The sequence below is a fragment of the Ranitomeya variabilis genome, chromosome 5 (genome assembly GCF_051348905.1).
Source record: "Ranitomeya variabilis isolate aRanVar5 chromosome 5, aRanVar5.hap1, whole genome shotgun sequence".
NCBI classification, from domain to species: Eukaryota; Metazoa; Chordata; class Amphibia; order Anura; family Dendrobatidae; genus Ranitomeya; species Ranitomeya variabilis.
The window spans coordinates 169,643,636-169,656,819 of NC_135236.1; the positions used below are offsets into that span (position 1 = coordinate 169,643,636).

General features: G+C 43.6%; 2 protein-coding genes across 10 annotated transcripts in view; one reads left to right on the plus strand and one right to left on the minus strand.

Moving 5' to 3' along the window:
* Window positions 1-9,842, plus strand: part of POLG (DNA polymerase gamma, catalytic subunit) — a 150,512-nt gene extending 140,670 nt beyond the window's left edge. For all 6 annotated transcript variants that reach the window (XM_077263486.1, XM_077263488.1, XM_077263485.1 and 3 more), the window contains 2 exons: window positions 8,292-8,452; window positions 9,705-9,842. In XM_077263486.1, coding sequence (XP_077119601.1) covers window positions 8,292-8,452; window positions 9,705-9,769 — 226 coding nt within the window. In that variant the 3' untranslated portion in view covers window positions 9,770-9,842. The remainder of the gene's footprint in view (window positions 1-8,291; window positions 8,453-9,704) is intronic.
* A 17-nt stretch (window positions 9,843-9,859) lies between these two features.
* FANCI (FA complementation group I) overlaps window positions 9,860-13,184 on the minus strand; it is a 126,420-nt gene continuing 123,095 nt past the window's right edge. For all 4 annotated transcript variants that reach the window (XM_077263478.1, XM_077263480.1, XM_077263479.1 and 1 more), the window contains exons 32-38: window positions 12,931-13,118; window positions 12,311-12,367; window positions 12,163-12,222; window positions 10,877-10,942; window positions 10,357-10,452; window positions 10,155-10,277; window positions 9,860-9,995 (exon numbers count right to left, since the gene is read on the minus strand). In XM_077263478.1, the coding sequence (XP_077119593.1) occupies window positions 9,939-9,995; window positions 10,155-10,277; window positions 10,357-10,452; window positions 10,877-10,942; window positions 12,163-12,222; window positions 12,311-12,367; window positions 12,931-13,118 (647 nt within the window). In that variant the 3' untranslated portion in view covers window positions 9,860-9,938. The remainder of the gene's footprint in view (window positions 9,996-10,154; window positions 10,278-10,356; window positions 10,453-10,876; window positions 10,943-12,162; window positions 12,223-12,310; window positions 12,368-12,930; window positions 13,119-13,184) is intronic.

The following is a 13,184-nucleotide window of genomic DNA, read 5'->3' on the forward strand; positions in this document are numbered from 1 at the left end:
AGTATGCCGATACAAAATATGTAGGGGAACTACTGCTTGGTTGCACGGAAGAGAAGGAGCAAAGTTTGACTTTTTGAATGCAAAAATGGCTGCAATCGAGAGCGGACCCCATGTTGCAACTGGAGAGCACTTGATATGTCTAAACAGTGGAAACCCCCCTCCCCCCACAAATGACTCAATTTTGGAAACTACTAAGATTTTAACCAGGGGTGGGGTATAGTGAGCATTTTGAACCCACAGGTACTACATAGAATTTGATAACATTAGGTCATCATATTGAAAAGTTATTTTTTTTTCACACAAATGTTGTTTTAGCCCCAAATTTGTAATATTCACAATGGATAATAGGAGAAAACGGATGCCATATAATTTGTCATGCAATTTGTACCAAACGCGACTACATCCAATATGTGATCTAAAACTTCTGTCTGGGCACATGGCAGGGCTTACAAAGGAAAGAGCGCTATTTCTCTAGAACAGATTGTGAATGCCATGTCGCATTTGGAGAGCCCCTGACATGTGAAAACAGCAGAATCCACCACAAGTTACCCCATTTTGGAAACTAGACCCCTCAAGAAATTAATCTATGGGTGTACTGAGAATTTTTAACCTACAGGTGATTCACAATTTAAATATGAGAAGAAAAAAAATAAAATTTTCCACTAAAATACTGTTTTAGCTCAAAATTGATCATTTACCCGAGGAGTAATGGGAGAAATTTTACCCCACAATTTATGAAATTTCTCACGTATGTGGCAGTATGTGGTTGTACATTACTGTTTGAGCACAAGCCAGGGATCGGATGGGAAAGGGCTCTACTTGGCTTTTAGAACGCAGATTTCATTTGAATAGATTGTGAGCTCCATTAGCCGAGCACTTGAGGTACCGGATCACCCCATGGGTGCCTCACAGAATTTCACAACATGGAGACCTGGAAATATGACATATTAGTGATGAAAAAACAAACATGATTTTTGGTTGCTTACCGTAAAATCTGTTTCTCGGAGCCTTCTTTGGGGGACACAGGAACCATGGGTGTATGCTGCTGCCACTAGGAGGATGTCACTATGCACAAAAAAGGTTACCTCCTCCCCTGCAGTGTACACCCCACCGACTGGCACTATGAACTTCAGTTAGTGAGAAAGCAGTAGGAGAAAAACAATAAGGTTGAAATAACATAACCACAAACATGAGAACTGTAAACATGAGAACAGACACAACAACAAACTGAATAACATGGGAGAGTGCTATGTCCCCCAATGAAGGCTCCGAGAAACAGATTTTATGGTAAGCAACCAAAAATCCTGTTTTCTCTATCGCCTCATTGGGGGACACAGGAACCATGGGACGTCCCAAAGCAGTCCCTGGGGTGGGAAAAACAGACTTCCATCAAGTCAGAGGACTCAACACTGCTATAAGCAGAAAAAACGAAAAGTTTATGGTTACATAAACCTCGCAGACAGCTCACCGATCAGACGCAGGTGCTCGGAACTTCGTCCAGGACCACGACGAGAGAAGATGCAGCAACAAAAAAAAGAAAAAAAAAGGGCGTTCCGGCTCCATAAAACAATGTTTCTTTATTTGTTCCTTAAAATTCCTCCAATTCCATAACTCCTTGCATGCATGCAAATGCTTAGGTACAAGAAATATGCGACGCGTTTCGATCGTGTCAGATCTTAATCAGTGCATGCAAGGAGTTATGGAATTTGAGGAATTTTAAGGAACAAATAAAGAAACATTGTTTTATGGAGCCGGAACGCCCTTTTTTTTTTTTGTTGCTGACTCAACACTGCTGCCTGCAAGATCCTTCTGGCTAGGCTGGCGTCCGCCGAAGCATAGGTATGAACCTTGTAAAATTTGGCGAACGTGTGGATGGAAGACCAGGTTGCCGCTTTGCAAAGCTGTAGGGCGGAAGCCCTGTGGTTCACCGCCCAGGAGGCGCCGACTGCCCGGATAGTGAGCCTTAATCCCGAGGTGGATCTTCCAGTTCTAGACCTGGAGGATCTACCTTGGGAGAAGCGGGAACGCCAGGAAGGGGTGGGTCTGAAGGATACCTTCTTCTCTTGACGTGCCTGTGGCCTCTGCTGTTGGGAAAAGGAATCAGACACCGCGAAACGACGAAAGGGCCGAAATTGCCGCCTCGGTGGAGGTCGGCGAGGTTTGGACGGGGGAGAAGGGAGCCTGTGCCTCCGGAGGCGTCCTTAATAATTTGGTCCAGCTTGGAACCGAAGAGACGAGATCCCTGAAAAGGCAGACTGGTAAGGGACTTTTTTGATGACAAATCTGCCTGCCAGGCCTTGAGCCAAACGGAACGACAGATGGCCACAACATTACTGGATGCCTGAGCGGCACAAGACACAGCGTCCAGGGAAACGGAAACCAAATATTCCCCAGCGTGAGAAATTTGGGTGGTGAGTTCCGCAAGCTGTTCTGGTGGAGCTCCGGCCAGGATGCCTAGACGAAGTTGTTTGGCCCATTCGGATATAGAGTTCGCAACCCAGGTTGAAGCAAAGGTTGGACATAGGGTAGACGCGGCCGCTTCGAAGGCCGACTTTGCAAAGGATTCTATGATTCTATTGTTGGAATCTTTCAGAGATGCTCCGCCAGACAGCGGGAGGATTGTGCTGGTGGATAGTCTAGAAACTGGTGGGTCCACAGAGGGAGAGGAAGTCCAGTTGGCGGTGAGATCCGGAGAAAAAGGATACAAGACGCCAAGGCGCTTTCCTCTTTGAAAGCGCCTGATCGGATTCTCTCTCTGGCCAGAAGCTCATCAAATTCAGGATGAGGGGCGAAATCCTTGGGGGGTGGTTTTGACCGTCTAAATGAAACCGCCTGATCTGCGGGTTCCGTAGAGGAATCTTTGATGCCACAGGTCTTGATGACCGCTCCAATGAGACTCTGAACCGTATCCCTCATGCTAGCGATTTTGTTCGAGTCCAGCTCCAAATTATACTCCGAAGGCGCATCAGAGAACGCCTCGCCTGACTCAGGGGAGGAAGACCGGGGGGAAGCTGACCGCAGAGAAGGTCCGTGGGGCGAGATGGAACGGGAAGAGGACTCAGACCGGCGTTACTGTCGGGATCTTTTGTGGCCTATATTAGAAGTCTCTGACGGAACTTCTTGCGACCCACTGGCAACTGCGGGAGCCTGCAGGGGCAACCGATCGAGCACGGACACAAGGGTATGGGAAACTCGTGTTAGATCCGCTACCAATTGTGACAGAGGAAGCCCAGCCTGGGGTGGAGACTTTGCTCTCAAGCTGAGCAGCAGGGGGAAAACATGGGGGCGGTGGGCATAATGGGGTTGCTGCAGGTCTGACAAAGGGGAGAGGACTGACCTGAGGGGGAAGTTTGCCGTTACAAGACGAACACGCAAAGTGTTTGACTAAAGCAGAGGAAGTAGGAGGGCGAGAGTGACCTGCCTTAGAATTAGACATGACGAACGGGTCCCTGACGAATGCCAGAAGGTTAGGGTACAGGAAGACAGGGGAGAGTGTAGACCACACTCCTGCCTGCGGTCAAAGAGGATGGAAAACGCCGACCAGGCCAAAAAGGCAGCCTGGAAAAAGTTTGTGCACCCCTGCGAAATAGGAATCACAAGGGACCCCCCCATTGAATGCCCCGGTTTTGAGGAGGGACTAAAAGGTACCTGAGGGTAGGGGTTGATGAAATACTCACCTAAAAGATCCCACACCGTCCGTTACTAACTTCAAACCGGGGAAGGTAGCAGACGTCCAGGGAGCTGGTGATGGACGTCCTCGACTCCGCAACCGACAGGCTCTGGTGGGCGAGTGGGTGGGGGACGGAGCTGGGACCTAACTTCTAAGCACGCTTGTGTGCTAGGGTCTTGGTTCTGCTGTCGGATCTATGAGGATACGGGGTGGCAGTACACGCCGTACTCATAGTCCATATTGTGGGATTACAGTCGTGACTGTTCACCCTGTATCCCTCCGGAAACCCTGGAAGAAAAATGACGCACATTGAGGTAGATAAGGGTCTAATGAAAGACCCGTGTCCACCTCCTACTGACACTAAGCTAAACTGAAGTTCATAGTGCCAGTCGGTGGGGTGTACACTGCAGGGGAGGAGCTAACCTTTTTTTGTGCATAGTGTCAGCCTTCTAGTGGCAGTAGCATACACCCATGGTTCCTGTGTTCCCCAATGAGGCGATAGAGAAATGTAATTTTTGTATTTGCTGTATATTTGTCAGGTACACAAGGGTTAATAGGTGAAACTGGACCTCATAATTTATTATGCAGCTTCTTCCGACCGAATGCGTTATTGCCATATGTCGTCAGAAATTACTGTTAGGCGACATGTCAAGGCTTAGAAGGAAAGAGTGACCTCACTATAGAAATTGCACTTAATGAATTCATCTACGGCTGAAGTGACTATTTTGCAACATCCATGCCAGGCTTTTTTTTTTTTTTTTTTTTTTTTGGAGAATTGAAAATCTGCCAGTTTAGTACCCATACATTGTGCCCCCATACAGTGTACCCAGCTTGTACTTCTGGAGATACACACCCTGTAAATTTAATGCCCTCTCCCCGCTACAATAGTGCCAAACATGTGGCTGCTTACTGTGGTTTAGGCACAGTGGGGCTCAGAAGAAGGGGGGCATTTGGATATGGAAGTGCAGAGGTCACTGGATTTTATTTGGCGGTAGTACCCATCTCATTTCCAGAGTCTTTGTTCTTCCAGTTACGTGGGAACCCCCTATAGTTCTAGTGACAGATGACGTACCTGAGTGTGGGCTGGTTTTGTGCAGGATACATTAGGGCTTTTATTGGTAACATTTTTGGGTACATAATACTTTTTGATCGCTTCCAGTATAAGGTTGGGATCACATTCTCGTGTACTATGCTGATCAGTTACATCGTGGGTTTCCATGTAAATGCAATTCAGACAAAACCACCCACCATAATGAGGCAAATGGAGACACTTCGTATTGCTTCGGTAGTATCCATCTTTTTAGGCGTGCACAGATCTAAAAAGACGCCTAAAATGATGGGACACCGCCGGAACACAGACCACTCCACAGTAACTCCATTTGCCTCATAAGTGAGTGGTTCCGTCAGGGGTTTTGTCCGACTTGCGGTTTTGGGTAATTTACAGGGAAACCCCGACATAAGCGCTCAGCGGAGAGCACAGGATAAATGTGAGACGAGTCTTGTTCTGATTTTTGGGTGATAGAATGAACAATTAGACAGAAATACAAGGACAGTGCTTATTTTTTATTATTGTATGGTTCTCCATGCAGTATAAGTGATCAGATAGGTTTATTCTTCAGGCCAATGCGATTACAGCGACACCAGACTTGTATCGTATTTTTTTAGGTTTTGCTGCTATCACACAGTAAGATTTTTTTCATCTCCATATTCTTAGAGCTGTAACTTTTTTGGTCAACAGAGCTGTATGAGGGCTTATTTTTTGTGGGAGAAGTTGCATATTTTTTTTTGTACCATTGTGGGGGCACATTTTTTAATCGCTTCTTATTCAGATTTTTCAGATACAGAATGAAAAAATAAAACCAATAACTGAGTTGCTGTTTTTTTTGTGTGTCGCTCACCGTGCAGTAAAAGTGACAAAACCAATTTGTCCGTCAGGCCATATTAGGGCTTGTTTTTTTGCGGGACTTTTTTTTGTTTTTTACAGCATTTGCCATGTAAATGAAATAACATGCCAGTTTTATAGAGCGGATTGTTCCAGATGCGGCTATACCAATTGTGTACTTTTTGTTTTTTCCTTAAACTCCGCGTTTTGAGTGGCGAAACGGCTTTTTGTGATGTGAGCTTTGCTTGTTTTTACTTTTTTTTTTTTTTACATATTTTATTTCACCTTTTTTTTTTTTTTTAATTGGTCCCACTGTGGGATATGTATAATTTTTATTTTGATCACTGTGCTCATACTCTGCCGTACACGTGCATGAGACCATTCGGTGAGTCACTGACTCTGCGTGAGACCAAGCTTATAGCTGGATCTTACAGGTCACCCGTACCCTGGTAACCATCATCACCTGCAATTCTCATCTGCGGTCCGATTGTTACAAAGGACATCTTGTAACTCCTTAGATACCAGTATTTAATTAGTTATATCGGCCCCGATCGGCTTCAAAACCGTCCATGGCCAATACTGCAGGGTGTCAGCTATCACGTACAGCTGACACCTGCGGGAATTGCAGCCGCTGCTATTCTTCGATCGCCATTTTAAATGGCGATCAGTAATAAGGCCCCTTAACTACCACAGTTTCAATGCGTATCGTTGGTCGTTAAGGGGTAAAATATGTATTTCCTGTTTGAAATGGCTGTGCTCCATTGTGCCCATTTTGCACCAGGCACATGCAAGTAAATTATTATTATTATAGCGCCATTTATTCCATAGCGCTTTACATGTGAGGAGGGGTATACATAATAAAAACAGGTACAATAATCTTATACAATACAAGTCACAACTGGTACTGGAGGAGAGAGGACCCTGCCCACGAGGGCTCACAATCTACAAGGGATGGGTGAGGATACAATAGGTGAGGGTAAAGCTGGTCGTGCTGCGGTTTGGTCGACCGGCGGTTACTGCAGGTTGTAGGCTTGTCAGAAGAGGTGGGTCTTCAGGCTCTTTTTGAAGCTTTCAATGGTAGGCGAGGGTCTGATATGTTGTGGTAGAGAGTTCCAGAGTAGGGATGATGCGCCAAAGAAATCTTGTATGCGACTGTGGGAAGAGGAGATAAGAGGGGAGTAGAGAAGGAGATCTTGTGAGGATCAGAGGTTGCATGCAGGTAAGTATCGGGAGACCATGTCACAGATGTATGGAGGAGACTGGTTGTGGATGGCTTTGTATGTCATGGTTAGGGTTTTGTACTGGAGTCTATGGGTAATGGGGAGCCAGTGAAGGGATTGACAGAGGGGAGAGGCCGGGGAATAGCAGGGGGACTGGTGGATTAGTCGGGCAGCAGAGTTTAGAATAGATTGGAGGGGTGCGAAAGTGTTCGAGGGGAGGCCACAGAGCAGGAGGTTGCAGTAGTGAAGGCGAAAGATGATGACGCGAGAAATGACAATGTATTTGCAAAACTGCCGATTTTGAAGGTTTTCCCATCTACAAAGAATGGCGAGGTCTGTAGTTTTTATTGCAGGTACACAAGTTAAATAATTAAATTGCATTTTATTGCATGAAATATGTATTTGATCAACTACCAACCAGCAGAATTCTGGCTCTCACAGACCTGTTAGTTTTTCTTTACGAAGACCGACTCTGCACTTGTTACCTGTAGAAGAGACACCTGTCCACACACAATCACACTCCACCCTCTCCTCCATGTCTAAGACCAAAAAAGCTGTCTAAGGACACCAGGGACAAAATTGTAGATCGGCATAAGGTAGGAATAGGCTACAGAACAATCGGCAAGCAGCTTGGTGCAACTGTTAGAAAATGGAAGTAACAAAAGATGACTGTCAATTTTCCTCGGTCTGGGGCTCCAAGCAAAATCTCGCCTCATAGGGTAAGTATGATTCTGAGAAAGGACAGGAATAAGCCCAGAACTACACAGGAGAACCTGGTCAATGGCTTGAAGAGAGCTGGGACCACAGTCTCAAACATTACTGTTAGTAACACACGTCATGGATTAAAATCCTGCAGAGCACACAAGGTCCCCCCTGCTCACGCCAGATCCTCATGTCCAGATCCGTTTGAAGTTTGCCAGTGACCATTTGGATGATCCGGAATCCGGAGGAGGCATGGGAGAAGGTCATGTGGTCAGATGAGACCAAAATACAACTTTTTGGTATCAACTCCACACCCCGTGTTTGGAGGAAGATGAAGGATGAGTACAACCAGAGGATCATGATCCCAACCGTGAAGCATGCTACTTTGGGAGTGCTTTTCTGCAAAGGGGACAGGACAATTGCACCGTAGAGGGCAGCATGGATGGGGTCATGTAATGTGATATTTTGGCCAACAACATCCTTCCCTCACGGTAGTGGCTGAGTCTTCCTTCCAGCATGACAATGACCCAAAACACACAGCCAGTGCAACTAAAGAGTGGCTCTGTAAGAAGCATTTCAAGGTCCAATTTCTTTTTCCCAGAAATTGAGACACAATGTGACTGGCTGTAATGTGCAACATATCCACTTCCTACTTTTAAATAAACATAAAAAGCCCCCTTTCCTTGTGAGGGAGACAGTAACATTTTAGTTGTAAAATTTGCTTGGCTTTCTCATGTCCTCTATTTTCAGTAAAAATTAGATAGTCATTCTATTGTGACAACTGACACCTCTATATTTTGTTTTCTCCTCATTCCAGGTGTTTGTTTGCCTACAAGTTAGGGATGCAGGATTTGCCCCAATCGGTGGCATTTTTCAGTGCAGTTGACATTGATCGGTGTATGAGAAAAGAAGTGAACATGGATTGTAAAACTCCATCAAATCCAACGGGTATGGAGCAGAGATATGGCATTCACCCAGGTACCTTGTGTATATAATGTATGTGTAGCATATATAAGACCAGTCCCTGTAGGATATCATTATTATACCATATTTATTGTGTAAAGGCATACACATTTATATAGAACATAGTAATTGGTATATTACATTTTATACAACAAAACATTTAGAGGGATTGTCCCCAAAAACAGCTTCCACAAGTCAATCCAACTTATCAGCCCAGGTCATACAACTTGTGCGAAGGTCATTTTTACATTTTGGATGGAAACTTTTTCTCAGGTAAATCTTTATAAGTGGCCGATATGATCTATTATAAACATTCCCCCATCATGTTCTAACGTTTTACTTGGTATGGCAAATACACTTTTACATTCGGATGTGTCAACATTTATACTTGAGGATACATTGATATGGACCTTTTAGCATGTTAAACTGGCCACTACATGGAATCATGACCATAGAGCCAAATAAAATTTTTTTTACATTTCTTATCTCAGGATGCAGAGTTATTAGCTGGTAAAACGTAAGATCATCATATCATTACCAGACATTCTTCTTTGGCCGTATGTGCTTCGTCTCTTGAATTAGGTTAACCAATTATAAGCAGGAGCTGTAATATAAGGATTTAAAAAAAAAAAAAAAAAAACATGCTCAGAACGGGGTTATATGTGAGATATATAATGACAGACAGTCTGGTTTCCCTGTAGAGCTGTGTGCGATTAGAAAGTGCTGGGAGTAGAGCACTCGGTGTGGGGGGAGTGGATACAACTAGCAGAAGTGTTTGTAATGAGACAAAGCTCAGCGGCCCCCACCCCCCACCTGACTGCTGTGAAGAAATATTAGTAATCACACTCGGCTCTTCTCTGTTCCCAGCACTTTATAACCACATACAACTCAGCAGTGAGTGCAGGGATGGTTTTTCTTACATGTCTCACACAGAAGAAAGCCTGTTCACGGTGAGTGTTTTTTTTTACCTTGCACAATGTCTTCTGCTTATGATTGGTTAATGGCATACAGGGCAAGAAGTGCTGAAGAATATGAACTTTACAAACCAGTAACTCCACAACAAAGAGGAGAGAAAAAAAGATGTTTTAGTCCGCTCTGCAATCACTATTTCATGATGTGGTCAGTTTACCATGCTCATATTGGTAAAAGATCCTATTATTTTCATTTAGCAGCAATTTTCACATTTTAGTCTGATACAAAATACACAGTGTTATATAATTAGTCTGACTGCTGTACTAACATACCTACATCCTGATTTACCTTGTAGGAGAGGCGTTGGATATCTATGAATTACTTAAGGTAACCAATGGGGTTTTGGAGAAAGGGAGCTGATCCGCCTGTATCTGCATCGGACCTGTCTGCATCTAACTCCCATGGAGTCCTAATGTTCATGACTTTCATAAAGCAAAATAATGTTAATACAATTCATTTATATTGCACCAAACTGAAAAAGCTGTAAATAAAGCTGTGCAATCACTCAGAAAAATGGCCAATACTGCAGTTACTTCTTCCTCCTTTTCTTCTTTGGTTCTTCAGTTTTATTTTGTTCTGACACAGACTGGGAATGGAAGAAAAATATTGTAAAATAAAATACAATCTCTAATGTTTTTTTGTATTACTAAAGACAAGGTATCCAGCCACGATTAACATTCAAAGCGGATTTGTTGCTGACTAAACAAATTGTCAGCATAGGTAACAGAATGTCGCCAGCACAGACCTGCGGGATGTTCGCTTCCTGCTCCTCCTCGGAGCCCTTTTCTTGCATAGCCGCATCCAGGCTCGCTGTATTGATCTTGAAGTCTCTGGAAGTACTAAGCTTTATGTACTGCATCAGATTAACCTGACATGGCAGAAAAGTGATGTCAGAAAATCGGCACTATAGATCAGTACTGTACTTTAGAAGCTTTAAAGTCTCACACCTTAGATTTTTTAGAGAGTTTTATAAGAAACTCCTCATATTTTTCAATAGCAAAGATTAAATTGGGGATGGGCTTTGTGTCTCTAAGTAGCTTTGCCTGAAAAAGAAAAAAAAATGCACAAAACTACATGAAGTATACATAGACACATTTACTACCCGTGTATGAGAACTGTATTTCACCACCAGTATTATTTATTAACTATCCCTCCCCCGCTCTGTAGTGACTGACAGGCTACACCTGATACCATAAATACAAGTGAACAGATATATATTTTATGGAAATTACTCTGTAGGCGAAACAGGAGCCATAATATATTTTCAGGAACTAACAGCTGCCAGTAGGTGGCACTAGACACCGCTGTTTCCGCTAATTTGCAGAATTGCATACAGGATCCATTACACCGGCCAGATCTCCATAAGGAGCCCTGGTATAACGCCCACGGCAGAGTCTAATGCAAATTTCATTTCCACAAAAGTGCAACCCATCCACTTCATCTGTTTCCCAAAAATAAGCACCATACCGACGAGATTGCTGCTCCATCCTCCTTTTTCTTCTTTTCTCCAGATATACTTTCACTTTGTATAGTCTGTAAGCACAACAACAAAATAACTCTTTCAAACACACAGCTTTATAGAAACGAGTGACTCCCCTACATTATTGCTCTATGTATGAGATGGATGTCGGCCAAGCAATGCTTCAGCCAGCTGCCCCATACATAGGATCTCTCCTGTTCTCTGTACGAGCCCCCCCACCAGATACGTCTAGTTGTGGCTTACCTCTGGGAAAGAAAAGGATCAGCATTCTGAAATCGAACCCGCCAGATTCCTAGATCACGAACAATCAATTGTCTGAGGCCCCTGTTCACACTAGACACTGTGCCAACATCATTCTAATGTGTATGGGGGGCTTAACACGTATGGGGGGCTTAACACTTTGCCCAATTGATGTAATACTGTGCGTATATTTCACCAGCAACAAAAGCATGGAAGAGATTCGTGGCACGACTACAAGACAGCGAAAATGGGTGTTGCTTTTTAATGGTGATAGGGACTGATACGAGTCGTTTCAGTCTGAGCGGCTCTATGGAATATGTGGTGCTGTACATGAAAACCACATCTCTGGAATTCCAGTAGTAAAAATGGCACAGATAATGTGGTTTATGCACTAATGAATGGGTGGAAAAATCATCATTCCTTTTATAGACATTTTTTGCCATCAAAAAGTTGTAGAATTTTCAATATGTTGTAACTGGAGTGAGCAAAAGAGGCATAGGTGACGGATGTGGAGCACGATTACTATAATATGTCAGAAAACTGCCATGATCCATAGTTTCTGGGGCATGGACACACCAACAATGCATCTCTTAAGAAATCTGCCACTTTTCACACCAACAGGCTTTTTGTCAAAGACGGGCACACAAAACCTCTGTCTAAATGAATCCCCCTATAGTTTATGAGGACATTGCTGCCCCGACTGTCCCCATTCCTGTCTGCAGTGACACACAGGTTACTGGGTGTATATATATATATATATATATATATATATATATATATATATATATATATATATATATATATATATATATATATATATATATATATACACATATACATACATACATACATACATACGCACACACACACACACAGCAGCCTGGATGCACAATGTGTAGGAACCTTTGGTGCTACGGTATGCTGCCCCTGTGTCACACAATATAATAAGCTGTAATATCTGCTTGCAATGGCAGTGTTCTAGAAAGAAGCGTATGGAGAGTGTCAAGAGGGACCTAGGTCATGACAGACATACCTGTGCGTATGTAATGAATGCATAACACTGTGGTGTAAGGTGAGAGCCGGACAGCTTAACCTGCAGATGAGAGAAAGTTTGCACAGAAAAATAGCAACTCAACGCGGAATTGGTTGATGACTTACTGAACAAGTTGATCTAAACCTACCAACTTCTCCAAGCGGGTTGGAATCTTTCCTGCATGACTGGTGCAAACCTGCAGATACTGGATACAAACAGATTCATGAAAAAGGATGCCTGGACTTCTCAACTTTTTCTTTTTTTAAGGCAAAAAGTTAAATGCTCACAAATTGAGAGTTAACAGCACACCATAGGTAAAACGTCCTACACCCACCAATCTGTCAAGTATTTACCTCCAGGGTTCAGGTACAACCAACTACTCTCCCTTCAAATCACTTTCCTTGCTACAATCAGATTTGTAATGCTGGTGAGCACTAATGATATAAGGGTGTACCAATGATAAGCAGGGTTTTCCCACCATTTATTTTAATGTTACGGACTAGCATTAGGATTTATATAAAATTCTTATGTGCAGGAATGGGGGACCTTCTGGGACGGAGATCTCTTTGGCATTACCCCTACGGTGGCATTTTCAGCTACCTACTGTGCTGGTATCAGCACCGTGCCTCGTGCGAGTGTAGAGCTATGGCACAGGCACCTGCGGGTGGGGTGGACCCCATGGATCAGTAAGTTACAGCATATCCTAATATTTTATCACGTACTATAATGGAAAACCCCTTTAATATTTAGATTTATCTAATTACTTACATATTTCACAAGAGCTGTTAGGACCGTGTACATTTTTGTAAGTTCTTTTAGCAAAGTGTCCATGCAACTTCCCACTGGTAGTGCGGTCTGGACCAGCTCGTGACATGCGGTTAGTAATGTCCCAAGCTGAAGAATGATTGCCTTTTCCATCTGTTCTCTGGGATTAGGATCTTGGGTGCCACCATCAACTGCCAAAATACAATATTGTTCTATCATAGATCACCCTATAAGTTCTACAAAGTGAGATCTTCATC